General features: G+C 39.8%; 1 protein-coding gene across 3 annotated transcripts in view; it reads right to left on the reverse strand.

Moving 5' to 3' along the window:
• Window positions 1-2780: 2780 nt before the first annotated feature.
• The window catches only part of MYOCD (myocardin), a 45461-nt gene continuing 20295 nt past the window's right edge, over window positions 2781-27946 (reverse strand). For 2 of the 3 annotated variants that reach the window (XM_044296438.1, XM_044296437.1), the window contains 12 exons: window positions 21401-21456; window positions 19771-19849; window positions 19168-19329; window positions 16961-17136; window positions 12757-12885; window positions 12097-12341; window positions 10807-10954; window positions 9677-10624; window positions 9462-9590; window positions 8751-8873; window positions 7750-7807; window positions 2781-7302 (listed from right to left, as the gene is read on the reverse strand). In XM_044296438.1, coding sequence (XP_044152373.1) covers window positions 6782-7302; window positions 7750-7807; window positions 8751-8873; window positions 9462-9590; window positions 9677-10624; window positions 10807-10954; window positions 12097-12341; window positions 12757-12885; window positions 16961-17136; window positions 19168-19329; window positions 19771-19849; window positions 21401-21456 — 2774 coding nt within the window. In that variant the 3' untranslated portion in view covers window positions 2781-6781. The remainder of the gene's footprint in view (window positions 7303-7749; window positions 7808-8750; window positions 8874-9461; window positions 9591-9676; window positions 10625-10806; window positions 10955-12096; window positions 12342-12756; window positions 12886-16960; window positions 17137-19167; window positions 19330-19770; window positions 19850-21400; window positions 21457-27946) is intronic. The other variant, XM_044296439.1, reaches the window with a different exon arrangement.

Here is a 27946-nt window from a genome sequence, read left to right on the forward strand (position 1 = left end):
AAACTTTAATATGGAATATGTGCAGAGAAAAGTCTGAGGACCTTCAAATTCTGTAAATATACAGTGACTGGGTTTGAGGTGTCCTGAACATAAGTCTGGACCCCCCAGACACTTCTGAGGTGTCACCACTTGTTGCTGGTCTCCAAAGGGGATGGTAAGGCCTGGTGCACCACAATGCGAATTAGTCCAGGAGTGAGGGTTTGTAGTAGACCATTGTGTTTCTTTACTGGAGGAACTCAAGTACAAAAACAATCCAAGCAATTTACTTGCTGGCTTCTCCAGACTACCTCCTAGCAGAAGAAGGTTCCGTGTTGAGGAACTGCCTGAGCTAGATGTCCCTATCTCTCTCTATTAGAAGGCTGGTACCCTTGCTAAAGGGCTGGTGGCCCAGGGTCTGTGGCTCTGTGTTTGGTCACTCTTCCGTCTTAGGGCTCTGACTGCTCTACTTTTTTTTACAGTTCACTTTCTAGTGGACAGGGTGAAGCTGGAGAAACACAGCCTAACAGAAACAATGCTGCAGTTAATGGCTGTCATAGATTTCTCTTGTACCTCAACACAAGTCAATGGGAATGACTAAGCAGTTTCCAGACATAGCAACCATCTGATAGACCTAAACCAGATGGTCAAAAGGTCATTGTGTGCCTTCAGCTCTTTATAGTCCCTTATGATAGCAATAATAAATTACTAACTTCTCAGTGTACAGACTGGAAATGTTCAAAGTCTCTCAGTATTAGCTGTCTGTGCATTAACCTTTTCCAATAACAGTGCAAATGAACAGAATATATTACAATAAACATATAAAATGAAGTTCAACAACATAAACCAGTATAAGTGTAAACAACAGCAGAAATCAAAGTGCAAGTTAACCCTTTAAAGTGCAATAAAGTAGGGACTTTCAGACTCCAAATATATTGTATATAATGGAGCAAAAGTGTAAAAGTGTTTTGAACTTTTGCCTTTCAGGCTCCATATCTCACCATCTACTACAACTTGGAATGTGAGACTCCAAATCATTTTATAGATAATCATCTTGGCTATCTCATACATAAATTGGACTTGGAGCTATTTAGCATATGATTATATCTGCAGATTCTTTTCATGTAACTGCATTCTTACTGTTTTGCTCCTAAAATTCGAATTTTTTTTATTTATTATTTTGTAAATCCACCTTTGTCTTTCAGCACTGCCTGAATCCTTCTGGACATGTTTTCCATCAGATTCAAGCATGTCTCGACCGAAATCTGTTCCCTGGTCTCTTCTAGACGTTCCCAATGTTGGTGCATACTGGTCGACTCACTTGGGTACGAATACAATCTTCAACTCTACCCACAAATGTTGGATTGTTCTTCAAATGTTCTTCTCCAATCTCTATGTATGCTTCGGGTCGTTGTCCTGCTGGAACATTATGCCGTCCTTTTCATACTGATAGTACTTGAGTGTAGGAAGTAACTCGTCTTCTAGGATACTCGCATATAGCTCAGCAGTAAGACTGCCATCGATCCTGGTCAAGTATCCAACGCCTTCGGCTGTGAAACAACCCCATATCATCAGGCTTCCTCCACCGAACTTGACAGTTCCTTCGATTTCTCGATCCGTTAGCCCTCTTTTCCCTTGTTATTCCAGACCCATTTACACCCATCAGAGCCCAGTCTTTTTACTTTGGTCTCATTGTCTCACTTTTTTTGCAAACTCGAGCCAACGCTTCTTATGACTATATTGAAGTTGAGGCTTCTTCATCTTTTTCGGGCCACCATTCCAGACTTGTGTAATGTGGATCACACGGTGCTTGCATGGACGTCTGTGATCTCACTATTCTGAAGCATACAAGCCACCTCCAGAACTGATAGACCTTGTGATGAGATGAGTTGTTGCCTGGACCTCTACCTCTTGGCTTTGGAATGGATGGATGGCGCTGACATGATGCAGTTTGGCAATTTTCTTGGCCGAGGTACCGCTATCGATGAGCTGGATGATACTGTTTCTTTTCTTGGAAAGTCTTCATGGCTGCTACTGGATTGGAACCAGTGACCTTTCACCTGGGAATCAACCTAATAACACACTGAGCTATTAGGGAATGTGAGGACAGGTTGTAATTTGTAGTATAGAAGAAGAAATAGATTGTTCCACCACCAGGAGCAAAACAGTAAGAATGCAGTTACATGAGAAGAATCTGCAGAACTAATCATATGCTAAATAGCTGCAAGTCCAATGTATGAGATAGCCAAGATGATTGTCTAAAAAATGATGGGAGTGGAAGCTGTAGCCTGTAGTGGATGGTGAGATATGGAGCCTGAAAGGCAAAAGTTGTAAACATTGTTACCCATTTGCTCATTGGTGTATATCATGGAAATTCTATTGAATGAAACAATATTTATTTGAAAAATAACCAGCGCGCCGCCCACCATGGCGAATCAGAAAAAAAATCCTCATAAAAAATTCAGGGACCTTGCTTTTGCTATAGCTGTTTTGTCAAGGTGGACAATCCATGTAGAACAGTCCATGTGATGACATTTTACAGGATTTCATGTTGTTTCTTTGAGAGCCTCATGTCACCATGTATGTGGTTTCTTCCACAGATTTTTTTACATATTTTCGATAAAAATTTTCTTCTTTTATTCTTACAAAAAAATTGCCAAAATCACAACCACAAAGATGATGCTTTTATATGTCATGGCAGTGCTTTTCCTTTATACATAGGATCACTGATTGTAGTTTCAACAGTTTTAATCACCTACCATTTTTGGTGACAAATAAAATGCAATAAATAAAATAAGCCCAAATTTTTTTTAAACATTTTTTTTATTCAAAAACAAATGCAGATTTTTGCAGAAAAGGGCATAACACATTTTACACAATTTTTGGAAAAAATATACAAAGACTTTTTCTTGTTAGAAAATTACATAAAATATTTTTTTTCTTTACAAGAATTAGGAAGTATAAAAAAACTTTTTGGGTATAATTCATGTGAAAATGTTTCTGGATGGTTATAGATAATTTAATGATAAGGCACTGTCTATTCCCCTCATGAGTTTCATGGATCTTGTCTGGCCCAATTATTTCAGCAAATTCCCCAGAAACGTGGAGCTAAAATTCAAAAGTTGCATTAATAAAATTCTTAAACAATATTAATTAATATATAATGTTGTATATATTGCTTAATATCTGAATTCTAATTTCGAATGGATAGCTTTACATTTTTTATTTTGAAGCCAATTTTAAAAAGATCTAAAAAAATTTTTTTTATTAAATACTTGTGGGTCAGTTTTTTGTTCAGATAAAAAGCATTCATTTTCTTAGGGAGTGAAGAGTTAAAAAAATTAAATATTAAAAAATAATTTAGAAGATTTCTCCACAGTCATAAATTTGAATGGATAATTTTTTTAAATATAAAAACACCATAGATACCAATAAATTCAAAGGGGAGGAATTTTTTGGGGTGGTCCTGAAACCTACTGTATATGGTGTTTAATTGACTAAAACCTCTCATCCAAGAAGGACTTGGTCCCCAAAGTGATTACATAACATTTCTATCATATATTCCAGTAACACCCTAGAATTTTTTATTTTATTTTGTCCTCTTGGTGATGAAGATTATTTTTTGGTTGGGAATTACTGGATGTGAACACATTTGCAAGAAGCAATAGTATAGAGTTAAGCATGAAAGGAATTGCGCATTGTAAGACACGGCAAACAATTTTAACTGATATCCTTACATAGTGCTGGTGGAAAATTTTGAATTTTTTTATTTTTGTTTTCTATTTCTTAAAAAAAAAAGAAAACAATGGCAACAAAAACCAAGCATATGGTAATATTTCGGTACAAGATTAATTAAAATTATAGTATATGATGCAAATCGTCTTTTTTTTCAAAAATAATTTCACCCAAAAATGTGGTTCAAATAAACCTGAAAATAAAAAAAGACAACTGCAACCATAAACGCAAATTAAGGCTGATAAAATGCATAAAATTAGAAAAATAACTAAATAACTAATAATATCTTAATTTTTTCAAATGTTATTGCCAATTACTAACCTTAGCATTTTTCTTTAGTGGAATTTTATTTTTCGGATGCTCATACGTTAATATAAAAGGAATTGAAAACATGAAATCTATATGTAAAGAACTGAATTATATCCTACATCCACAGTGCGTTTGCTTACTGTATGCGCAGGAAAAATTCTTGGCTACATGTCAAACTTATAGGCTGTCTTTCACCTGACGGAGGCCAAAAGAGGGTCCTTCTGTCCTCCATCATGCTGGTATACGTAGACTTGCCTTCATCTGTATAGAAAAGCGTAGAAGACTATCCTGTTCCTTACAAAGGCATCCAGCAAAAAATGGCACCCCGAGATATATATTTTTTAAATGGGTGCCTGTATACACCATATACCACAACTGCGCTGTACAGTGGCATAAAATACATTTCCCAACAGTGGTAAATGTTGGGAAATCCTCTTAACTTATACTGCCAACATACAAAGCAAATTCACCGTGAAACCTTTAGAGTTTAAAGTTATACTTTAAAGTTTATGCCAAAAAGAATTAAAAAAATTATTTATGTAAAAATTGATTTTGATGAAAGTAAATTTTATTAAAAGGTTTTAAATTCTTTTTTTTTTTAAATGCTAAGGTTTCTGGGAAATGGCCCATTTTTCCCTAAAAGTAATAAAATTTTGGTGCCAAAATTTTTGTAACATGACTGTCTCCTTCTTTAGGTGAGCTGTAGTTTCTGTGTGTTTTTGTTTTTTAGGATATAAAACAATTGGGAAATATTTAGAATTTGTGCGATTTGCTTGAACTTTGCCTCAATAAAGTGCTACTTTTTGATCAGTATGGAATGGCTTTTAAGTAACTCTTTACAATAAAGATTTTCGACACAATGGGTGATCCTCCTCTATAGTATCAGTGCTCTGTGAATGCCTTTGTACAATGAAAGAAACCGGTGCGTCCAACTTCAGCTACTTCTACGTATTTACAGCATGCAGCCACGTTGTTCCTTTAAATCGGTGAGCATCACGACTTATATGGTATAAACAAGTCTTCCTGTAGGTTAAAAAAAACATACAAAAACATTCTCATATATACAGTGGAAAATGTTACAACAATGTGCAGGTTTTTTTTTGTATATTATACATTTTTTCTCTTTCTATTTGCCCCTTTATAGAATTCAAAAATAGAAATGAGCAAGAAAAAAAAAATTAGTGTGTTTTAAAACTTTTTTTGTTAAATCTTCCAGTAGCAAAATACAAAGTGAGTTTCAACTCCTTCTCAATCCCTTCAAAGTGGATCGGGGATGATATCTGTATAGTCCCGATCTTAGTGGATACTCATTTTTTGTTTTTTGTATTTTATTCAGTCCAGAAAACACACATATGTACATAGAATCATACTTGGCTATGTATGCATCGATGCTTAAATATTTGCAGAAATTTACATGTACAGTTAGAACTGGTTCCATCAAGGCTTTCATTTGACCTTGGTTCATTTCCAAACCCAGATATTTTGGATTTTTATAGGAATATTAGGCAGTTTTCTGGAGAACATTATCATTTTGATGCCGTAGTATGACCATAGCATAATAGTGCTACTCTCATGACAGAGACAACAAGTGAATTCTTTGAGGTTCACCACAAAAACCACATCAGGAACCCGGACATAACCGTTAATCTGCCAAGCTGTCCAGAGACATCAGATTTTAGGTCCTACCGACCTTTAATCGAATGTCTATAGTTTCCAGGTAGACACTGATCTCTGTTGGACACATGAACTGTCATTCCACTTTGAGATAAGCGGTGCCAGAGTTGAATGGAAACTATTCCCCTCCACTGTTCTATTGAGAAAAGCATGTACGATTGGTCAATCAGATGTGTTATCTGCTGATAGAACATTGTTTACTGAATAGACATGAAACATCTCTGGCGACGTTTGGTGATACACATGATGGTTCCAACTGATGGTTCCAGCTTTCTAAATATACCTAAATTTGTGAGATACTGTGGGGATATGTACTAACTTTCTTGGTGATCTACCAATCATTTCACATCTTCTTGCAATTACAGCGTTAAAAGAGTGCAGTACCACTTTTCACCACTGTACTTCTCAGAAAGTAATGCAACAACGCCCCAACATAAATAAAAAAAATGCGATCCAATCTCTAATTTTAAAAGTTCACTAACAATATAATAAGTTCTCATTGATAATAGTCTGGATTAGAAGTGGTACAACCTTTTAAAATGTACAGTGTCCAACAGTGACTGCTAAAAAAAAATGATTGCCACAGATAAAATCTCCCATATTATTATTATTATTTTTTTTTTTTACATTTTTCTTTAACCAAGAAAATCAAATCTTAAGCAAAAAAAATGTGGCGATACCCCTTTCTCAACAGTATATCTAGTGTCTGTGTAGTCTGTCTAGGTTCCTCTTGGTTGCCTCAATGTTTACAACAACATTGAGTAGAACTGAAGCTGTGGTGGACACTTCTTGATCTATTACCACCTATGTAGTCCTTAGATACAAAGAACGCCAAAATTACATAGGTTGATATTTGTCCATATTTGCTTGTCAAAAGCCAGATGAAAACCCTGGAACCAGAATGCAGCTTGAGTGCTCTACTCCACTAGATAAATAGAATTGCGTGGACATTTTGGCAAATCTAGAGGATATAGTGGTTATTTCTGGCAAAAATTAAGGCTCAAGGTAATGGAAGTTCCAAAATTTCTGAGATGGATATGGGTCAAGTCACTTTTTGACAGTTTCCATTGCTTTCTCAGACTGGACTTTACCATTGTTCTAAGTGCAAGTCCATTGGATTGTTTAAGTTGAGATCTGTAACATCAAGAAAATCAGCATTGAAAATACTGGGACCAGTTGTGGTGAGTGACCCCAAGCCTGTGGCTGAACTTGGTGGCGTTAGGTCCAACCACTCCATGGTCTCCCAAGGAGATTCTGTAAAACTCAGATGGTTAAGGCCATTGCTTTCCACAGATGATGGGGACAATTGGGTCTCCATGGGAGATAAAGACGTTTCCAATATTTCCTCAGAAGCTTTTCCAGGAAACCCATCAATCACACGCTCAAAGTGTGGGTCATCATTTCCAATTTTAAGCAGTGGTATTTCATTAGGTCTTCCGATTGGGCTGTGTGTATTGAGTAAGACTTCAAGGTGGCCATCATTGTTTGAGCAGTTATCATATGGAAGATGGGAATTTGAAGTGCTCACACTTTGGTTTCCAGTTGACACACTCAGTTGACTGAGCTTCTGTCCACATGACCTCTCATCTTTGGCATTGGCTGGCATTTCTGAAAGAACATAGAACAGGTACAATATAATACGCTGATGATCTTCAATAACATAGATAGAGAACCTTTAATATCGCTTTAATGAGCATATTTGAGCAGCATAAGGCCAATAAGGGTATTACGCTTAGAATATGGACCCTAAAAGTAACACCGCCTGAATCACCTATAAGTTTGAATGGCAATATGTAGATTCCTGTCACATATTTCTCATACTGAACAAAATGTTGAAAAAGACCTTTATTCAAAAAATAACCATATAGCTTTAAACATGGTCATCCAAACCCAGTGATGACAAGTTTCAGTGGTAGACACTTTGGAATGTAACCATTCAAAAATAAGCCACATATTCTGGTTCTATAGGTTCCATATCTTGTTTCTTCACTATGTATAGTTTTTTTCTACAGATATCCAATGTGGTTTTAAAAAAAACATTTGTTGAGGTCTTACCTCCACTTTCAATAAGGACATCAAGAAGTTCATCCATCTGTTGGCTCCTTGTGATTTGCTGTTGAAGCAAAACATTCAGATGAGGAATAGGAATTGTAAAATTCTTTTAGAGGATTGAATAATTGAATTGCCCACAAAAAATTGATGACATCAGTTTCTAATAGATTTACAACAGGTCAAAGTCTTGAGACCTGACCTCTGGCAATAGTCAAAGTCTTCAGTACATCACTGGAGGATAAGGCTACTTTCACACATGCGGCACAAAAATCCAGCAGACTGTTCAGGCAGAGAACAGCCTGCTAAAGTTCTCCAGATCCGGCATAGCCGGATAGTGCTGCATGCCCACCCGAGCCCTATAACCTATAATGGGATCTGGCAGGAATTCTGGCATAAATGCCAGGATTCAGTGCACAAAAACGACTGCATGCAACTGTTTTTTTCCAGCGGAATCCTGGCATTTTTGATTATAATCAATGGGCTCCGATGGCGAATGGTCATATCTGGCTAGGCCGGATCTGGAGAACGTCTGTACATGCTGTGCCTTATGTATGAAACTAGCCTAACCTTTGGTCAATGCTACCGAGAATGAGCGTTCTTGATAACCTACACATCAGAACAGGTCATACTATGGAAATGATAGTTGGGCTGAAGATCAAAAATATTCTAGTAAATTCTGACCTCATCAGTTTTGAGCTTTAACACATACCCTGAGCTGCAAAATGTAAAAGACCCAAGCCAAACCATTACAATTCCATAGGGGACTATCTAGAGATGACATCATTGGATTCCATGGTGACATTTTTGGATCAGCTGAATGGGTTTTTATGCCAAATTTATTGAGATTCAAATGGGTGAATAGTATATATTTCAACACATCCTGATGTGCAGTATTAAGACACTTGGATCTTTAATTAAAAAATTATTTTTTTGGGGGGTAGACTTTTTGAAAAAAATTGATTTGAAAAAATATTTTAAAAATTGGCACTTTAGCTTTATATTACCTGTCTGACTGCATCCTCGTAGGAGGGAAGCTGCTTCGAGACTGATGAGGTTGCATTAGAGAAATTCGGGCCAGGGGTGGGAAGCTTTTGACCTGCCTGGGGAGATGGCTGTAAAGTACTTATCTGCAAGTAAATAGATTATATAGAATATGGATTAATTATCTGTATAAGAAGAAATGTCCTTTTGAAGTGGACAAAAAAATCCCATTCCCAGCCATAATTTAGAAAGTTCTCTAAAGGTACTTCAATATTTCAATCTGCATCATCCTGATGGTAAAGCTACAAACTACTTCTTCAATCCATCTACGCCTTATGCCTGGATGTACATGTATGCCTTTAGCTCCAACTCTGTAATCCCTTACACTAGTCATTGGGTTTATTGTAGGATGCAACAAAGCCTGCTTAGATATCTGGATGACAGCCTCACCTACAGCTTCATCAGTCATTTTCTGATAGCAATGATCAGTAACTACCCATTATCTTTATTAGGAAAAGGGACATTTTATACTCAAATTTAGGTCAAAAAGATCCAAACTCCAAATTGATCACCATGGCATCCTCCAAGTGTCATAGAACGCTCAGCAATTTTTGACAGGTTTCAGATTTTCCAACAATGAAATGAACATAATTATAATGATATGTCAACTAAATGGTTCCAATATTTAAATATTGAGCTTTAATGATAAGATATACAACATCCCAAGTCCTTACCTTTCCTAAAACAGATGGACTTTTTGGTGGGACTCGATCTTTCATACCCTGCTTGTTTTCTGATTGATCAATGTAGGATGGCTGTAGAGTGTTCTGGTTTGGAGAGTAGCAGGAGGAACTTACAGTATTCTGAAAGTGCAAGGTTGAAATATTTATAATAACCTAAAATATCTAAATAATGATTTCTAGCAGGTAGTGATTAAATTGTATCATACCTGTATTGTGTGCATCCGCTGGTTGACCTGTGGTGATATACTACGGGTGTCTCCTTGTGAGCTTGGGGATACAGACAACAGATAGTGGTTATTGGGAGATGGGGGTAAACTGATGTGCTGAGGACTATTTGTAGATCCAATGGGAGAATGTTGTGGAGAACACTGAGGACTCAAGAAAGTGGAAGACATGATGGAATTTGGGTTGGAAGCCTCCATACAATGGTTGTTCATCAGGCAAGGCATTGGTTGTGCTGTACATGATCCATGTTTTTCTGATAAATTGTTTGCCTGGGTTTTCATAGTCATTTGCTTAGATGCAAAGGGACAGCTGGAGACATTTTCTTGCTTAATATGCACTCCAAAAAAGTGTTGAGATGGAGGTGTCTTGTCATGAGGTCCACAATTTCCTTTTCTCTTTTGCAGTTGCATCCTAAGTTCCTCAACTTGTCTTTGCTCTTGCTGGAGTTTCCAGGTCAACTCATTGATCACCTTCTGTTTCTCCACCAACATTTTGTCTTTTTCAGCATCCATGCCTTCCAGTTCTACTTGGTAGCTACCACTGTTGATGCTGCTCATTAGACTTTCCTCGGCACTTAGGTGGATAGGGGATGGATGTAGACCAAACTGAGGAGAAGACATTGGTCCATCACTGAAGGTGTCAGGTAAAGAACCATTAACAGAAAGGTCTGAAGAGGCAGGGGATATTGGTGGAGTGGAACTAGTGCTACCAAACTGATAGAATCCATTTGAAATGACTCCTCCTGATGGATGGGTTTGGAAGCTTGAGTTATTTGGAGTAACAGGAAAAGTGACGGTTGTGATTTCACCGAACGGTGGGACAGTATTTCCACTGCATTCCTGAAAGGGACGTAGTCGTTCCATCAGCGAAGTCTTTGTACCAGACACTGGCAAGCCACGAATTCTTAGTTGTTGCCTCAGTTCTGATACCTTCAAAAGAAGAAGAAGCCATTCTACATGAAAGTGGTTGTGGTCAATTGGATGTTTCTAAAGCGTTCATTCATGAAGGATTTGGAGTACAGTGCCCAAATAACCATCAGACAAAATTTAATCATAAAAAGTGCACAAAAAATATAGGTACCCAAACCCATTGTTAGTCAACCCAAACTTACTTTTAAATCATCCAGGTTAGAGGGCAGTAGACCTGGTTTCATGGAGGATATATTCGCTTGTCCAGAAAAAGTAGTCTTTACTGGAGACAGTGAAGGACTGTTAACCATGGGTGGGTTGGGATTCCGAGTCATTTGCTCATTTGGCTGCCTTAAAAACACAATAAAACAGATATGGTAAATACAAAGAGCCATCTTGTTTGACTGGGAAGACTTCTGCCTATTCTAAGGTTAACACTAAGGGGCACATATATCAAGACTGGCATTTTAGACACTGGTCTTAATAAGTCCTATACCTGGTGGTTATGAAGAGGCGCTGGTCTTACATAACTTTGGTGGCTCCACTACTCCTTCTAATGAATGGGGGGCATTTTTATTACATACAGGGCGGCACTAACAGGCAGGAGGGCGTCAGAGATGCGGTACTCAGAAGCAATAAGCACGCCTCCGAGTACTCTGTTTGCTCATTAGCATATTTTTAAAAGTGGATTTTACTGTGTGATCGAACCTTTAATAAGGGAAATAAAGGTCATAATAAACATAATGTTTGTGTTCAGCGTTTGGAGCCCTACCTCACTATATATCTAGCATGGCATACTTAAAACAGGTGACAGAGTCTCTTAAAAGGTGGCCATACACATGAGTTGGTTGATGGTGAGCAATCTTTTCACTGACACAGCAATACACATTTTAGTCCATATAGGTGTGATGGGCGAAAGATCTTTCTAGGAACTCTCTTTAAAAGGAAGATATTTTGTGCATGGACAATCTTTCTATTAACTGAAGATCTTTTGTACACTTTTTGGATGAAATTTATAAAGAAGGCCGACCTTTTTTCAGACAATGACGATCTGTAATTTTTGTTGAAATCATTTTCATCACATTAAGGGTACATGCACATGACCGTATGTGTTTTGCGGTCTGCAAATTGTGGATCCACAAAAAACAAAAACAAATGACATCTATATGGTGTGCTGTCCATTTTTTGCAGACCATTTAAAAGAAAGGGTCTGTATCTTATCGGTAAAAAAAACACTGGAACAGACATGGAAACAAACAACGTTCATGTGCATGTAGCCTAAGTCTAATGTGTATGGCCACCTTTACATCCAGATCTAAATATAAAATCACAAGAGCCACAGTATATGTGAAGTGTCCTAGCTGTAGGACCTAAATGGACCTCTGAGGTTCGAGATCACCGAGTAATAGTAAAGGTATATTTGGTCTATGACTACTTGGTTCTATTACATATGCACATATACAGATGTAGGCTAGGATGGAGTCAGTACATACTTGAGATGTGAGTGGTGCATGCCTTGGTAGTTGAAGTGTTGATGCTGCTGTTGGCTTAATATCTGGAGTTGAAGAAAGAGTTGTTGCTGTTGTAGGAGCCTGGCATAAGCAGAGTCCATGGGTGGGGGAGACTTCTCAGCCTTTTGGTCCGGAGGAATGTACTGGTGATATTTTAGTTTTTTCACCTTGGGCTTGATGTCTTTAGGTTTCTTGTGCCGGTTTTTGGAATCTGTGGTAGACTTGCTCTGTTGGTTTCAAACAAAATCAGAAGTCAGCAAATATGAACTAATTTAGGTTCCTTACTAATTAACTTGTATATTAACCCAGATCTGATGTGGCTACTATGGGGTTTGGGGAGAGGGGAAATAGCTTCTCACTGCTGAGCTGTCAAGCACTTGTACAGGACTCACATCCTGAGAAGAACTGCATTGTTAGCAAACATTAGATCTAAAGGTCCTGGGTGGCTCCACTTGAAAACCTTTTTGACCATTGCTATGCTGGCCACTGCTTATTATAGACCAATAATTCAATGGGATGTTAACATCCCATGATGACTGCCACAAGCATCATTACAAGTGTCACGGGACCATCTGGACGATCTCTCCAAGCAGCCTCAAAGAGATATGGCAGCTTTTCAAAAGTAAACTGTTGATTATTCACCTTAACTGCCGCAGAACTAGGGGCCACATGTCCCGTTGTAGACAGCTGGCTTTCTGGGTGCAGGGAACAGGGATGACTGTGGTGTGCACTGCCATCCTGTGGGTCTTTTTCATTTTCTTCGGTATGATTCTAGAGTAATCGGAGACAAAGGTTTTAGCTTAAAACACATAGATTTTTTTCCCCTCCCCTCACTGAGACACCAGACGTTCCAGAGCTCTCAGACACCGCACTAGGATTAGAGAGAGAAAGTCTAAGATGACAGTCGGTCAGGCTAGAGATTTATGAAGGCAAATTTATTTAAATTTTTTTTAGTTAAAAATCAAATACAAATACCCTTATGCTAAAAGAATAATAATAATTATTATTATTATAATAGAAATCATCCAAAACCAATATGTTACTTTTATTATTGCAATTAATTATTGTTTTATTATAATTATTTTATTATCTTTATTTATTAATGCACTTTTTTTAGATAGTAACATTTAATGTATTTGTAGGTTCTATATCACATAATATTAGGATCAATTAATTATTTTATCCTTATTTTAATATCTTTTTAATATTTCAAAAATATTCAAACAAAAACAATAGCGCAGATAATGATGACACATAAAGAGTTAAGTGTAGGCCACATCTCTTCTCCAGCACTATGAAGTCCTAATAGTGTAATACTGGAGAGATGTTAAAATATGATTCGGATACCAGAATGACAGAGGCGACAATTATTTAATCTATTTGGTGTCTGGAAAATGACATGAATTTTAAGCACGCTCGAGGAGCAAGTGCTCCATCAGCCTAAGTTTGGCAGGCTCCGAACGTTAAATCATTTTAATAAACATTTTATTTAAATCAGGATATCTGGAAATACCATCTAGCTACAATTACTGACAGGAGTTACAATCAATATTTCTGTAGCTCAAAATTTTTTCAAAAATAATCTACCTACAGTCTCAAAATATATTTCCAACCGTTTTGGTGGAATACACAGAAGTATTAATTAAAAGAAAACAATATATATATATATATATTTAAATTAATTAAATAATTAATTTAAAAAAATTATAATAATGATCAGATAAATGAATAAAAACACTACAATAGAATTAACCTCATCCTAACGGATAATCAAATAGATTCAATTAATTAAAAATAGTAAAATAAATTTTAAAACCTCATCTTATAAAATAACTACAAATAAATATCATAACACTTTAAGTTTAAAACCTATAAAAGAATAAGGTGAAATAAATAAAATATTCCCATAATACTACCCTGAAAAAACATTCCTAGAGATTATACATAATTTTTCTTTCATTTAGTGAAGAAACATATTTAAAAAAAAATCTCGAAAAATCTTGAAAGTTAAATCAGAATAAGAAATAACCAGTTGAAAGAACCATGTTTTTCTTAAACCATCTTCTAAAACCTCTAACACCATCTAGGTCCTAAAATTATTTTTTGCCTTATAACCTTGACGACTTTGACTGTGAACGTGATGCCCTTACTACAAGCAGCGAGCCTCCGAGACCAATCATATTTTATTAGTGGTCTGTGATTAGACACAGCATGCAGACAATACCTTGGCTGCCTGCCTTCAGAGCTTGGAAAATCGAGGGTCGTTATGCCAAGTACACAGTGTTACAAAGGCAAAAGAATGAGGAGTAAGAAGGCCCATGCCAAAGTTCTGTCGTATCTCGGGTTAACAATCCCTCTGTATAACCCAATGGATAACATAACTATCTCCTAAAGAATTATTGTGAGATGGAACTGACCCTGTGTAATGTTAGGTGGACGTTCTAAACAACATCAGATAAAAACTTCAAGATTGGGTCTTTTCTGAGTCAATTGATATGACGAATTGATAGGTTCAACCACATGAAAGATCAAGGCTCAAAGGAACCTCTACCAATTATGCTCCACACTTAGCTCCAATAAGTCCCCCCAAAAGGCATTGGGTAATTATAATTATCACTGGCTGCAAAGACTTTATGCTGCTTGTCAGTTTTCAGGCCAACAGGATGGTCTATAGTTTTCTAAGTTCCCTGAAACGTATACAGTGAGGAAGAGAAGTATTTGAACACCCTACGGTTTTGCAAGTTCTCCCACTTAGAAATCATGGAGGGGTCTGAAATTCATATTGTAGGTGCATTCTCACTCTGAGAGACAGAATAAAAAAATAAAAAATAAAATCTGGAAATCACATTGTATGATATTTAAAGAATTTATTTGTCTTGCACGGCTGAACATAAGTATTTGAACACCTGATAAACAGCAAGAATTCTGTCTCTCAAAGACCTGTTACTGTGCCTTTAAAAAGTCCACCTCTACTCCACTCATTAATCTAACTTAGTAGCAGCTGTCTTTAAAGACCCCTATCCACTCCACAGTCAGTCCGACGCCAACTACTACCATGGGCAAGACCAAAGAGCTGTCAAAATACACCAGAGACAAAATTGTGGACCTCCACAGGGAAATTGCCAAGCAGTTTGGTTAAAATAGATCAACCGTTGGAGCAATTGTTAGAAAATGGAAGAGGCTAAAGACTGACTGTCAGTCTCCCTCGGACTGGGGCTCCATGCAAGATCTCACCTAGTGGGGTATCACTGATAAGAAAGGTGAGGTATTAGCCCAGATCTACAAGGGAGGAGCTGGTCAATGACATGAAGAGAGCCGGGACCACAGTTTCAAAGGTCACTGTCGGTAGAACACTACGCCATCATGGTTTCAAATCATGCATTGCAGGGAAGGTTCCCCTGCTCAAGTCATCACATGTCCAGGCCCGTCTGAAGTTTGCCAATGACCATCTGGATGATCCAGATAAGGCACGGGAGAAAGTCATGTGTTCATATGAGACCAAAGTAGAACTTCACTCATCGTGTTTGGAAGAAAAAGAAGGATGAGTTGCATCCCAAGAACACCATCCCTACTGTGAAGCATGGGGGTGATATTATCATGCTTTAGGGGTGCTTTTCTGCGAAGGGGACAGGACGACTGCATTGTATTAAGGAGAGGATGAATGGGGCCATTTATTGTGAGATTTTGAGCAACAACCTCCTTCCCTCAGTCAGAGCATTGAAGATGGGTCATGGCTGGGTCTTTAAACATGACAACGACCCGAAGCACACAGCCAGGATAACCAAGGAGCGGCTCCGTAAGAAGCATATCAAGGTTCTGGAGTGGCCTAGCCAGTCTCCAGACCTAAATCCAATAGAACATCTTTGGAGGGAGCTGAGACTCCATCTCGCTCAGCAACAGCCCCGAAACCTGACAGATCTAGAGGAGATCTGTGTGGCGGAATGGGCCAAAATCCCTGCTGCAGTGTCTGCAAACCTAGTCAAGAACTACAGGAAACGTTTGACCTCTGTGATTGCAAACAAAGGCGTCTGCACCAAATATTAACATTGATTTTCTCAGGTGTTCAAATACTTATGTTCAGCAGTGCAAGATAAATACATTCTTTAAACATCATACAATGTGATTTCCTGACTTTTATTTTATTTTATTCTGTCTCTCAGAGTGGGAATGCACATACAATGTGAGTTTCAGACCCCTCCATGATTTCTAAGTGGGAGAACTTGCAAAATCGTATCAGAATATATCATCTATTGAAGGTGGCCTAAATTGTTCTGCAAGACTATGTTCCCCAAAACAATTAGGTAAGTTGTAGTAGTCATTGGTTGGAAAGACTGTATGCAATTTTTATAATCGTATCAGAATGTATGATCCATTTGATCATAAGTTGGATTGAGCGAAGCGAGCTTTGTATGATAGATCCAAAGCTGCTTCGGTCAAACTTAGTTTGAATGCATTATGGAGATCCTTCTCCATATAGCATTCAAATGTATGGGCTCGGCAAGGTAAAATTCATCATCACCAAAGTCTCGGTACCAAAGCCGACTTCGGATTCAAGTTTTATAATAGGTTTCAAGTTTAAAAATCGAAGTCTGAAGTTATTCACCAAAGTCTCATGAGACTTCGGTGATAACAAATTTCACCTCAACGGAGCCCATACATTTGAATACTGCACGGACATCTTACTACAGCATTCAAACAATGTTTTGACCGAAGTGACTTCGGTCTATGATCCAAAGCTCGTTTCACAATGGCCATTCCATCAAGATGGTCAATGGTATTTATAACTGAGTATATGGCCACTATTATATTTGTACACTATATGTTTAAGATTGGACAGAATCCCTACCTGTACTGGACCAGAGTCTGGAGAACTAGTGGCATCCACATTTTTGGTCTCTTGCGGAGATGAAGATGAAATTCCCTGAGAGTCATTGCTTCTCTCTTGATCAGGGGACTCGTCATTGCTGCTCTCTTCTTCGAAAGCAAAGGCGTCCACAGGCTTGGAGTAATTGGCTGAACTGCCTGCAAGAAGAATAATATAATCAGGATCAACCCTCTCAAGCACTTAACTGGTAGTAGGGTATTCAAAACACTAAAGGTTATCATTGTGGAGTCCGATGACTGCAGAGAAATGCTACTACTGCTGGGATAAGATAGATACCTCTGACCTTAATCACTTTCCCTCGAGGCCTGATAAAATGTGATAACTGTGGATACTAAACAGCGCTCCTAATCTTGGAGCAGGTGCTACCGACCCAGATAAACTTCTCGTAAGTGACAGACAAATTGGAGGAAGTTATTTTTGTCATTGGAACGATGAGGTTCTCCTCTACCCTTCAAATGACATCTGTGACAAGAAACTGGGTGGTCACCATCGAAAAGTATAAAATCCAAGACTGATCTCACATACAGTACTATTCCTGAGGCCGTTTGGGAATTTCATCGGATTAAATCAACTTTTGTTTGTACTTTTAGCTTTAAAGTATTTGGATTGTTTTTAATTTTATTTTTTTAATACTTGTATCTGGAGATACATTTTGGGAAATGGGCTTCAAAAAGTTACATTTATTGTCATCTCAACCATGTAGACTTTCTTTTTTATGATTAGACACCTCCCGTATAGTAACTAAGTATGTCAAACCATGAATTCCAGTGCTACCAAAAACCTAGTAGTTCTCATCCACAGAAGTTTAGTCCACATCCTTTGTGACCACTATTGCAAAAGACTAAAATACGCACTTAACACGTTGTTTGAGTGTTATGATCAGATGCTAGCAGATAATTACTCATCCAATGATCTGCTCATCATAAGAGGGTGATAGGTATATAATCCAGTCACTGCCATCACTATTTTTGTTATAATATAGCTATGATCAGTCTAAAAATGGTTTCAAATGCCAAAAGTCCATACTAAGTGCAGGTTACAGCTCTCCAGGAAAGAATAATGAATTGTCAATTCATTACATTAGACACAACAACAGATTTGTTGGTCTGCTGGTGTAGACCACCATGTCAGGTAATTATTTGATCCACATTCTTCATAACTTTGTTGGTCCTCATCGAAGGATAGCTATGAGCACTGACAGGAAGCTTGTAAATGGGACTGTGATATAAGCCCTCAACTATGTGCCAGCTGAGAACGCAGACAAAGCTGCCCTTGGTTTGGAAAATATTAAGGTTTTGGCTTCTTCCACTTCACTCCAGTCAGAGAGAGATTACGTAAATAACTTGACTGCACTTTACAGTGTCTAAACATTTTATCTGAAAGAGGTTAAAGCCAGATGATCCTACTTTATAGGTTTGGACCAGTAAAGATTTAATACCACCGGGACACTTTTAAATCATTATTCTAAGAGAAATGCTGTTAACAGTCCAAACATCTTGATTACTCAGACTTATCGTCTTGAAGAAATCTACAACCTAATGCCAAACATCTCTATTATTCAACATAATAACAGTCCTGTGCCTATAGAGCATAGCACCTCCAGACTCCAAAGCACATTTCATGAGGCTTTGTGGTAGTAACTAAAACACAACCCCAACTGGATACCTATTGTGTCTAGAAGTCGTCAGCATGACCACTGGATTTCACAATACCAAGTTTTGGGATCTAGAAGCTTAATTTATAATAATATCTTTGGAGCACAAGGTGGGAGGTTTAGAACATGGACCATTAGTGGTTTCTCAGTGGACAGAAGAACAGAGCACTGGATTTCACAATACCAACTTTTGGGATCTAAAAGTTTAATTTATAATAAGATCTTTGGAACACGAGAAGGAAGGTTAAGAACGTGAACCATTAGTGGTTTCTCAGATGTCAAAAGAACAGATTTTGGAAACCTGTAACTTATCCTCAATTGAAACGTATGAAAATAGGTCTTTTTTTGGATGACTTGGTTGGAAAATTGGACAAGGAGAAACCAATGACAATTATGTTGCCATCCTGGGGTACTGCTGCGACGATCCCATTTAGCTTCATGAAAGTCTAGTTGGGAAACACCGGTCTAAGCAATGATTAGTCAACGCACACCAAGATAAAAAGAACCTGCTTACCTTTCATAGCCTCTTTCACAGTAGATTCAAGGGGAATTATATTCTTTTCCACAAGTTCTAAAGGGCCTGGTCTCAGGGCGATTCTTTCATTGAGGTCATCTGCAAGTCGAGCTCTTTTCAGTTTCATCTGGGCAGCTTGAGCCGACCCCTCAGCAGATGATTCTAGAAGGCAAAATTTAGCAAAGCTCAATAATGCAATACAACCCCATTCAATTGAGTTAGAGGGTTGTCCCATCTATATTTGGAGTAGAAAAATGTTGTAGAACATCTTTCTAATGTTAACAATGTGCATGTCAATTCTCTAAAATGGTCAATTATAATGTTATGCTATTTCAAAGGTTGATTGTTTAAATAAAAAATAACAATCTTATCTTGTATCTCAGATGAGAGTTGGGGGCGCTGTTAGGTTTGTGCCTACAGAAACTAGTTGTCACTGACAATAGTGGTGGGAAGTGGTACTGCAAGTTGGAAATGACAGGAAGGTTGGGAAGATTCTGTTTGCAAGGTAGATTTTCTCTATATATAATCCCCCCCCCCCCCCCATGTCTCAGCGCTTAATATTACATAATATGGTCTGATGTCCCAAATAAACTTCAGGCTTACCTTGTTGTGATATGTGCATATTAGTAGGGTCAGACGTTTCTGTCCTGCTTCTGACCTTGTGCTTCAAATATTCTTCACTCTACAAAAACAAAAAAATAAAATCAGAACAACTGTAAACTGCATTTAACAATACATGCCATGATACTGAAATACAGGTTGTGTGGAATCATCATGGAGGTTCTCCAAAGGATAGGTCATCAATATAAAAGACCTGAAAAACCCCTTTAGCTAGAAATCCTTCTTTTAATGTAATTTTTTATGCAAATGAGGGTGTACGTGCACCAAGGGGTGGGCCCTAGCCTCTCGATGCACCTTAACTCCTCTACTGTGCACTGGTGGCCACTCTCGCCTTCCTTTGATTGACAGCATCATCAGCATCCTCTCGCTTGGCACTGTAGTTCCATATATTTCACCATCGGCACATGCGCAGTACATCGGCTTCTGCTTGGTCCACCGTGTATATGACTAGTGTGCATGCGCCAATGATGGAGTGTATGGCGCAAGATTACAAGGCCAGGGGAGAGGATGCTGATGATGGCCGGTGTTGCTAACCAATGTGAGGGGGGTGTGACAGTCACTGCATAAAGGAGAAGTTGGAGCCGACTGACCCTTGGTGCACTTAAGCCCTTATTTGCACAAAGGATTTCTCCATAACAAAGGTCAGCTTTTAATCAGGATAAACCCTACCAGGCATTATGATCCTGCTGACAGACGCCCTTAAACATTAAATGGGTTATCACTTTTTGTCAGAAGGGTCATACTATAATAAGCTAATAGTAGGTTGTCCTCCTGCTTGGACCTTGAGTGATCATCTGTAAACTCTGTGTGACCTGGCAGCAAGTGCCACCACTGGAAAAAGGATGCATTACATAATTCCCATTGAACTCAACCTTCTGTCCATGTAAAGCATGGACACTAGTGGTCTTCCAGATGGAGAGACCATCTTCTCTGATTTTCAATTAGGGGACCCATCTACCATTTAAGAATGTCTCAATGTGAACATGGGTTTTCTAAACGGCAAACTGAGTTAATATTGAAGAGCAACATGAAGGCTCCAATTGACAGGTAGAACGACAGATACAAATTCCCAGGTCATAGATGTCACCCTAATGGTGTTGGCATACATCAATGATCTCATGGTTTCCCTTCGATGTAAAAACAAGCAGATCTGATCAAGAGAAGGAATGTATGGACCGAGTAACCCCGTAGTCTGCCCACCCATCAGACTTTGGATGCTGCTACTTCCTCAATGTAGAACCAGATACTTCCATGGTACATTTAATGTCATGGCATCTTGACAACTAATTGGCCACTATGGGGAAAAGTACAGTAAGTGAACACTGTTTACTTAAAAGAAGATCTACCTCAAAGTCTAGGAATGCTTATTGCTATGCAGAATGATAGTTTCAGGCCTCCCTTTGACAACTCTTCCTGTCCCTTGGTTCTGGCAGCTCAGTGTCATCAGAATATCATTAGGGCTCTTGGGACCTCGTGTTTCTGCTAAGACCCACAGTTCCCAGAAGAGGAATCATTAAACCTGCATTCTTACATTTCTTACAAGACATAGAGGAGCATTCAGTTTTTAGATCCAGTTACATCACATCTGATTTATGAAATAAGGTTTCTCTACCTTGGCTCGTTCCAAGTTTTTTCTTTGCTCCTGGAATGCAGCTGGACTTTTGAGGGCTACAACACAAACAGAGAATGAAGATGATTAGTATAAACCCGAATATTTATGTTTGTCCATCTGTGCTACTGAAGTAGTCATTGGCTCATAGTTGTAGGCCTAGATCATGGACCATCTGTGATGCCTGAAGGCTGACAACCATGCTGAATAATACTGTATGACTCCATAACCTTCATAATATAGCAACCATGACAAGCAGATGCATAAAATAGAACCCTTGTTCTCTTCTTGTATCTCCTTCAGCTTTATGCTGCCTAGCAACCATTTGTCTTTCTGCCTTGGTGACCACCTGGAGGTTCTGCAACAGATTATGGTATCTAGCTTGTCCCGATTAGAACATTGATCCAGGCTGGACACTTCCTCAGCAGCTGAGACTGAAGTGAAGTTGTATCCAAACAAAATGCTAAAATCTGTAGCATATGTAAGACTGAGGTGGCCAGTGTCCATTTAGACCCACCACATCTGGAAGCAATTCCTTATTTTCACTGACATGAGCTGAAATGTTTGCATGTAACAGACACAAGGAGAAGTTTGACAACAAAGATGTATTAGAGCCTATTCTGTCTATATATTAAATGCTTACCCGTATTCCTTCTGCCCCTATCCGACTCCACTCAAATTAAATAGCTGCCTGCTTTGAGAGAGTCATCATACTTACCTCCCAACACTCCTTCAAAGGTTCAGCAGGATCTGGTTTTACTTGACCATTAGATGCATTTTCTGGCAATCCAGCATTGAGACTATTTTTGGTGCATGGAAACTTACCAGGCACTCCAAACCATTGGATTCCAAAATATAGATACTCCAGCATCTCAATTAGGCTAGGTGTGGCACATAAATTGGAAGGTAGCAAAAAAAAAAAGAGGTCTCACACAATGCATCACTTCAGCATAATTGTTCCAGTCAGCTGGAAACTTTGGAAACAATTATTGCCATTGCTTAAGTAGTACCCTAGAGCAGAGAGTACTTTGAAATTTGGACATTTGTGGACATTTGCCTATATCCCCTATGCAAAGTTAAAACTTCTTACTTTTCTTCTCTTGAAAGGGTTAAATTACACTGTTTAACCCCATAGGGACACAGCCTTATTTCACCTTAAGGACCAGGCCATTTTTTGCAAATCTGACCAGTGTCACTTTAAGTGCACATAACTTTAAAACGCTTTGACTTATCCAGGCCGTTCTGAGATTGTTTTTTCGTCACATATTGTACTTCATGACAGTGGTAAAATGAAGTCAAAAAAATTATTTTTTTTGCACAAAATAATACCTAATTTACCCCAAAATTGCAAAAATTAGCAAATTTCAAAGTTTCAGTTTCTCTACTTCTGTAATACATAGTAATACCCCCAAAAATTGTGATGACTTTACATTCCCCATATGTCTACTTCATGTTTGTAGCATTTTGGGAATGATATTTTATTTTTTGGGGATGTTACAAGGCTTAGAAGTTTAGAAGCAAATTTTGAAATTTTTCAGAAATCTTCAAAATCCCACTTTTTATGGACCAGTTCAGGTTTGAAGTCATATTGTGAGGCTTAGATAATAGAAACCTCCCAAAAATGACCCCATCTAAGAAACTACACCCCTCAAGGTATTCAAAACTGATTTTACATACGTCGTTAACCCTTTAGGTGTTGCACAAAAGTTATTGGCAAATGGGGAAGAAATTTGAGAATTTCATTTTTTTGTCTAATTTTCCATTTTAACCCATTTTTTCCACTAACAAAGCAAGGGTTAACAGCCAAACAAGACTGTATCTTTATTTCCCTGACTCTGCCGTTTACAGAAACACCCAATATGTGGCCGTAAACTTCTGTACGGCCACACAGCGGGGCGTAGAGTGAAAGGTGCGCCGTATGGTTTTTGGAAGGCTGATTTTTATGGACTGGTTTATTTACACCATGTCCCATTTGAAGCCTCCTGATGCACCCCTGGAGTAGAAACTCCCTAAAAGTGACCCCATCTAAGAAAGTACACCCCTCAAGGTATTCAAAACTGATTTTATATACGTCGTTAACCCTTTAGGTGTTGCGCAAGAGTTATTGACAAATGGGGATGAAATTTGAGAATTAGATTTTTTTGTCTAATTTTCCATTTTAACCCATTTTTTCCACTAACAAAGCAAGGGTTAACAGACAAACAAGACTGTATCTTTATTGCCCTGACTCTGCCGTTTACAGAAACACCCAATATGTGGCCGTAAACTACTGTATGGCCACACAGCGGGGCATAGAGTGAAAGGTGCGCCGTTTGGTTTTTGGAGGGCTGATTTTTATGGACCGGTTTATTTACACCGTGTCCTGTTTCAACCCCCCTGATGCACCCCTGGAGTAGAAACTCCCTAAAAGTGACCCCATCTAAGAAAGTACACCCCTCAAGGTATTCAAAACTGATTTTATATACGTCGTTAACCCTTTAGGTGTTGCGCAAGAGTTATTGACAAATGGGGATGAAATTTGAGAATTAGATTTTTTTGTCTAATTTTCCATTTTAACCCATTTTTTCCACTAACAAAGCAAGGGTTAACAGCCAAACAAGACTGTATCTTTATTGCCCTGACTCTGCCGTTTACAGAAACACCCAATATGTGGCCGTAAACTACTGTACGGCCACACAGCGGGGCGTAGAGGGAAAGGTGCGCCGTTTGGTTTTTGGAGGGCTGATTTTTATGGACCGGTTTATTTACACCGTGTCCTGTTTCAACCCCCCTGATGCACCCCTGGAGTAGAAACTCCCTAAAAGTGACCCCATTTTGGAAACTATGGGATAAGGTGGCATTATTTGGGGGACTATTTTTAGGGTACATATGATTTTTGGTTGCTCTATATTACATTTTTGTGAGGCAAGGTTACCAAAAATTGAGATTCTGAAATTTCATCTCCATTTGCCATTAACTGTTGAGGAACACCTAAAGGGTTAATAAAGTTTGTATAATCAGTTTTGAATACCTTGAGGGGTGTAGTTTCTTAGATGGGGTCACTTTTAGGGAGTTTTTACTCTAGGGGGGCATCAGGGGGGCTTCAAAAGGGACATGGTGTCAATAAAAAAGGCCATCAAAATCGGCCTTCCAGAAACCATGTCGGTCCTTTCCTTTTGCGGCCTCCCTTTTACTGATACAGCAGTTTACGACCACAAATATGGCATTTCTGTAAACTGCAGTATCAGGGTAATAAATATTAACTTTTGTTTGGTTGTTAACCCTTGTTTTGTTACCGAAAAAAACGGATTGAAATGAAAAAGTGCCAAAAATTGAGTTTTTGGCACCGTTTTCATATTTTTTTTTTAACCGTGTTAATCTGGGGGGTTGGGTCATGGGATATTTTTATAGAGGAGATTCTTACGGACGCGGCGATACCTAATAAGTCTACTTTTTTTTATAATTATTTAGGTTTTTGACTATATTATCCTTTTTGATACCCAAACATTTTTTTGGTATCTCTAAAGTCTAGGTGTCATTTTTTTTATTTATTTTTTATCTGATTATCTTATGTGGGGGCTCATTTTTTGCGGGACTGAGCGGACGGTTTTTCTGGCACTATTTTGGGGGCTATATGACTTTTTGATCGCTTGCTATTAAATTTTTTGTTATGTTTGGTGACAAAAAAAAATCTTTTTTTGCACTTTTTTTTTTTTTTTTGGACCGTGTTAATCTGGGGGGGTTGGATCATGGGGTATTTTTATAGAGGAGATTATTACCGACGCGGCGATACCTAATATGTCTACTTTTAATAAATTATAGTTTTTTTGGGTGTCTCAAGTCTGAGAACCCTTTTTTTTTTTATCCCATGTCAGTCCTAAATTGGGATATAAATTTAGTACTCCATGGAAGTGTGATACTCCCTGAAGCAACCAATAATGCAGAGGCCCGGATGATCGGGGCACGTGTCACATTGAGTTGTGGTGTCCTTCCGTATCCCCCTCCTGTGACACACTCTGCACCTTTTTTGGGTTCGTCCCTTCTTTCCAGTATGGGGGACCACACCTGGAAAGTGTTGGCCAGGGACGATCCGGGCGCCTCCAGTTCCCGAGGTACTCCGGCCTGCTCTTTCCCGGTCCGAAAAGATCAGGTCTTTGAGGACTGCCTCATAGAATTGGAGGAATGTCCCTGTGCTGCCAGCGCTTCGGGATAGTACAAAAGAGTTGTACATGGCAACCTGCACCAAGTAGACCGCAACTTTTTTGTACCATGCCCGGGTTTTGCGCATGGCGTTATATGGCTTGAGGACTTGATCAGAGAGATCAACTCCTCCCATATACCGATTGTAGGCGACGATACAATCGGGCTTGAGGACCGTTGCCGCGGTACCTCGCACAGGGACAGGGGTGATGCCGTTACCATGAATTGTGGACAGCATAAGGACATCCCTCTTGTCCTTATACCTGACCAGCAACAGGTTTCCAGTGGTAAGGGCACTGGGTCTCACCCCTGGGGATAGGTACCTGGAGGGGGAGGGCAGGGAGGCCGCGTTGATTTTTCCGCACGGTCCCACAAGCGAACGTGGATCTGGCGGCAAGGGACTGGAACAAGGGGATACTGGTATAAAAGTTATCCACGTAAAGGTGGTAACCCTTATCCAGCAGTGGGAACATAAGGTCCCACACAAGTTTCCCGGTAACACCCAGAGTGGGGGGACATTCTGGGGGTTGAATCCGGGAATCTCGCCCCTCGTATATACGAAATTTGTAAGTGTACCCTGAGGTACTCTCACAAATTTTGTATAGCTTCACGCCATACCTCGCCCACTTGGAGGGCACATACTGGCGGAAAATGAGTCTCCCCTTGAACGCAATGAGAGACTCATCAACCGCGACCTCTCTTCCAGGTACATAGGCCTCCATGAATTTGGCCGCAAAGTGATCGATGACCGGCCGTATCTTGTACAGACGGTCATGGGCAGGATCACCTCGGGGGGGACATGCTGCATTATCGGAATAATGCAGACATTTCCGGATGGCCTCAAACCGGGAGCGTGTCATGGCTGTACTGTAAAGTGGGGCCTGGTATAGGACGTCCCCACTCCAGTACAGCCTGACACTGGGTTTTTTGACCAGGCCCATATGCAGCACGAGGCCCCAAAATGTCCTCATTTCGGCTGCACTGACCGGCGTCCAGCCACCGGGCCTGGCCAAAAAGGAGCCCGGGTGTTGAGCGACGAACTGTTGGGCGTACAGATTCGTCTGCTCCACCATCAGATTTACCAGTGGGTCACTGAAAAAATGACGAAAAAAGTCATATTCAGTGTAGCCCACTGTGGAAATCTGGATTCCTGATTGGCCTACAAAATCAGGAATCACGGGCTCGTATCGCTCTGGGCTACACCAGACAAATTCACCGGCAGGGTGCTCCGGTGGATTTAACTGGTGGGCCGGGAAACCAGTACGAGCCCCAGAGCTGCTCGTACTAGGCTGGGCCACAGGGTCCCTAACATGGCGGTCCCCTTGCTCCGCCTGGCGGCGTCTCCGCCGCCTTGGGGGCTCATCATCATCGCTAGATGATGAGGAGGATGCGGATGACAACAGGAATGTGGGGTCATCCTCATCCTCACTGGGACTCTCGGATTCGGAGGCAAGCTGGGCGTATGCCTCCTCGGCCGAGAACGTCCGGCGGGCCATAGGGGAGTGTGTGTCTGCGTGTATATGTGCGTGTGTGTAACTCTTTATTTTGTGTGCGTGTGTGTGGGGGCACGGGTGTTCACGAACTCACCCTAAAACTAAAAAAATAAAAAAATAAACTGACTAAAAAAAAGGCCAAAAAATGTGGAAAAAAAAATTCAAAACCGCTGATCAACCGTCCGAAGTTGATCAGCGGTGGGGTGTGCGATGCGCTAACAGTGGCCGGACACTAAGAGTGCCGGCCACAGTCAGCGTACACAAAAAAAAATAAAAAAATCCTGCACCCCAAAAAAGTGGGGGGGGGGGGAGGGGGGCAGAGGGGGGGGGGCAAGTGGCAGCACCCCTGGGGGTCTAGGGTCACACAGCTGTGCTGTGGACCCCAGACACCCTAACTAGGGTGATGCAATGAAAAGTGAAAAAAACTAACTTTCCCTTTTTTTCCCTGCCTAACCCAAACTTTCCCTAGCTGTCCCTATGTACCTGATGGGGGGTGCTGGTGGCAGAGATCGGGTCCTGGGGGCACAGATCGGGTGCAGGCAGCGGCAGCAGACACGTGCAGGCAGCTCCTCTCTCCTCCGGCTCCGGAACACAAAAGGAGGAGGAGAGGAGCGCCTGCCTCTTTTGAATCTGCCGCCGGACCGCCCACTGACCAATCAGAAAGCGATCCTGAGTGGTGATGTCACCATCACCACTCAGGATCTCTGGATGGTGATTGGTGGAGTGAAATCACACCACCATCACCATCCTGTTCCGGGTTATCGGGTCTTCAGAGACCCGAATAACCCGGAAACGCAGAAAACCGCAGGTCTGAATTGACCTGCGGTTTTCTGCGATCGCCGACATGGGGGGGTCACAGGACCCCCCGGCGCATTTG

This window comes from Bufo gargarizans, chromosome 6 (genome assembly GCF_014858855.1).
Source record: "Bufo gargarizans isolate SCDJY-AF-19 chromosome 6, ASM1485885v1, whole genome shotgun sequence".
NCBI classification, from domain to species: domain Eukaryota; kingdom Metazoa; phylum Chordata; class Amphibia; order Anura; family Bufonidae; genus Bufo; species Bufo gargarizans.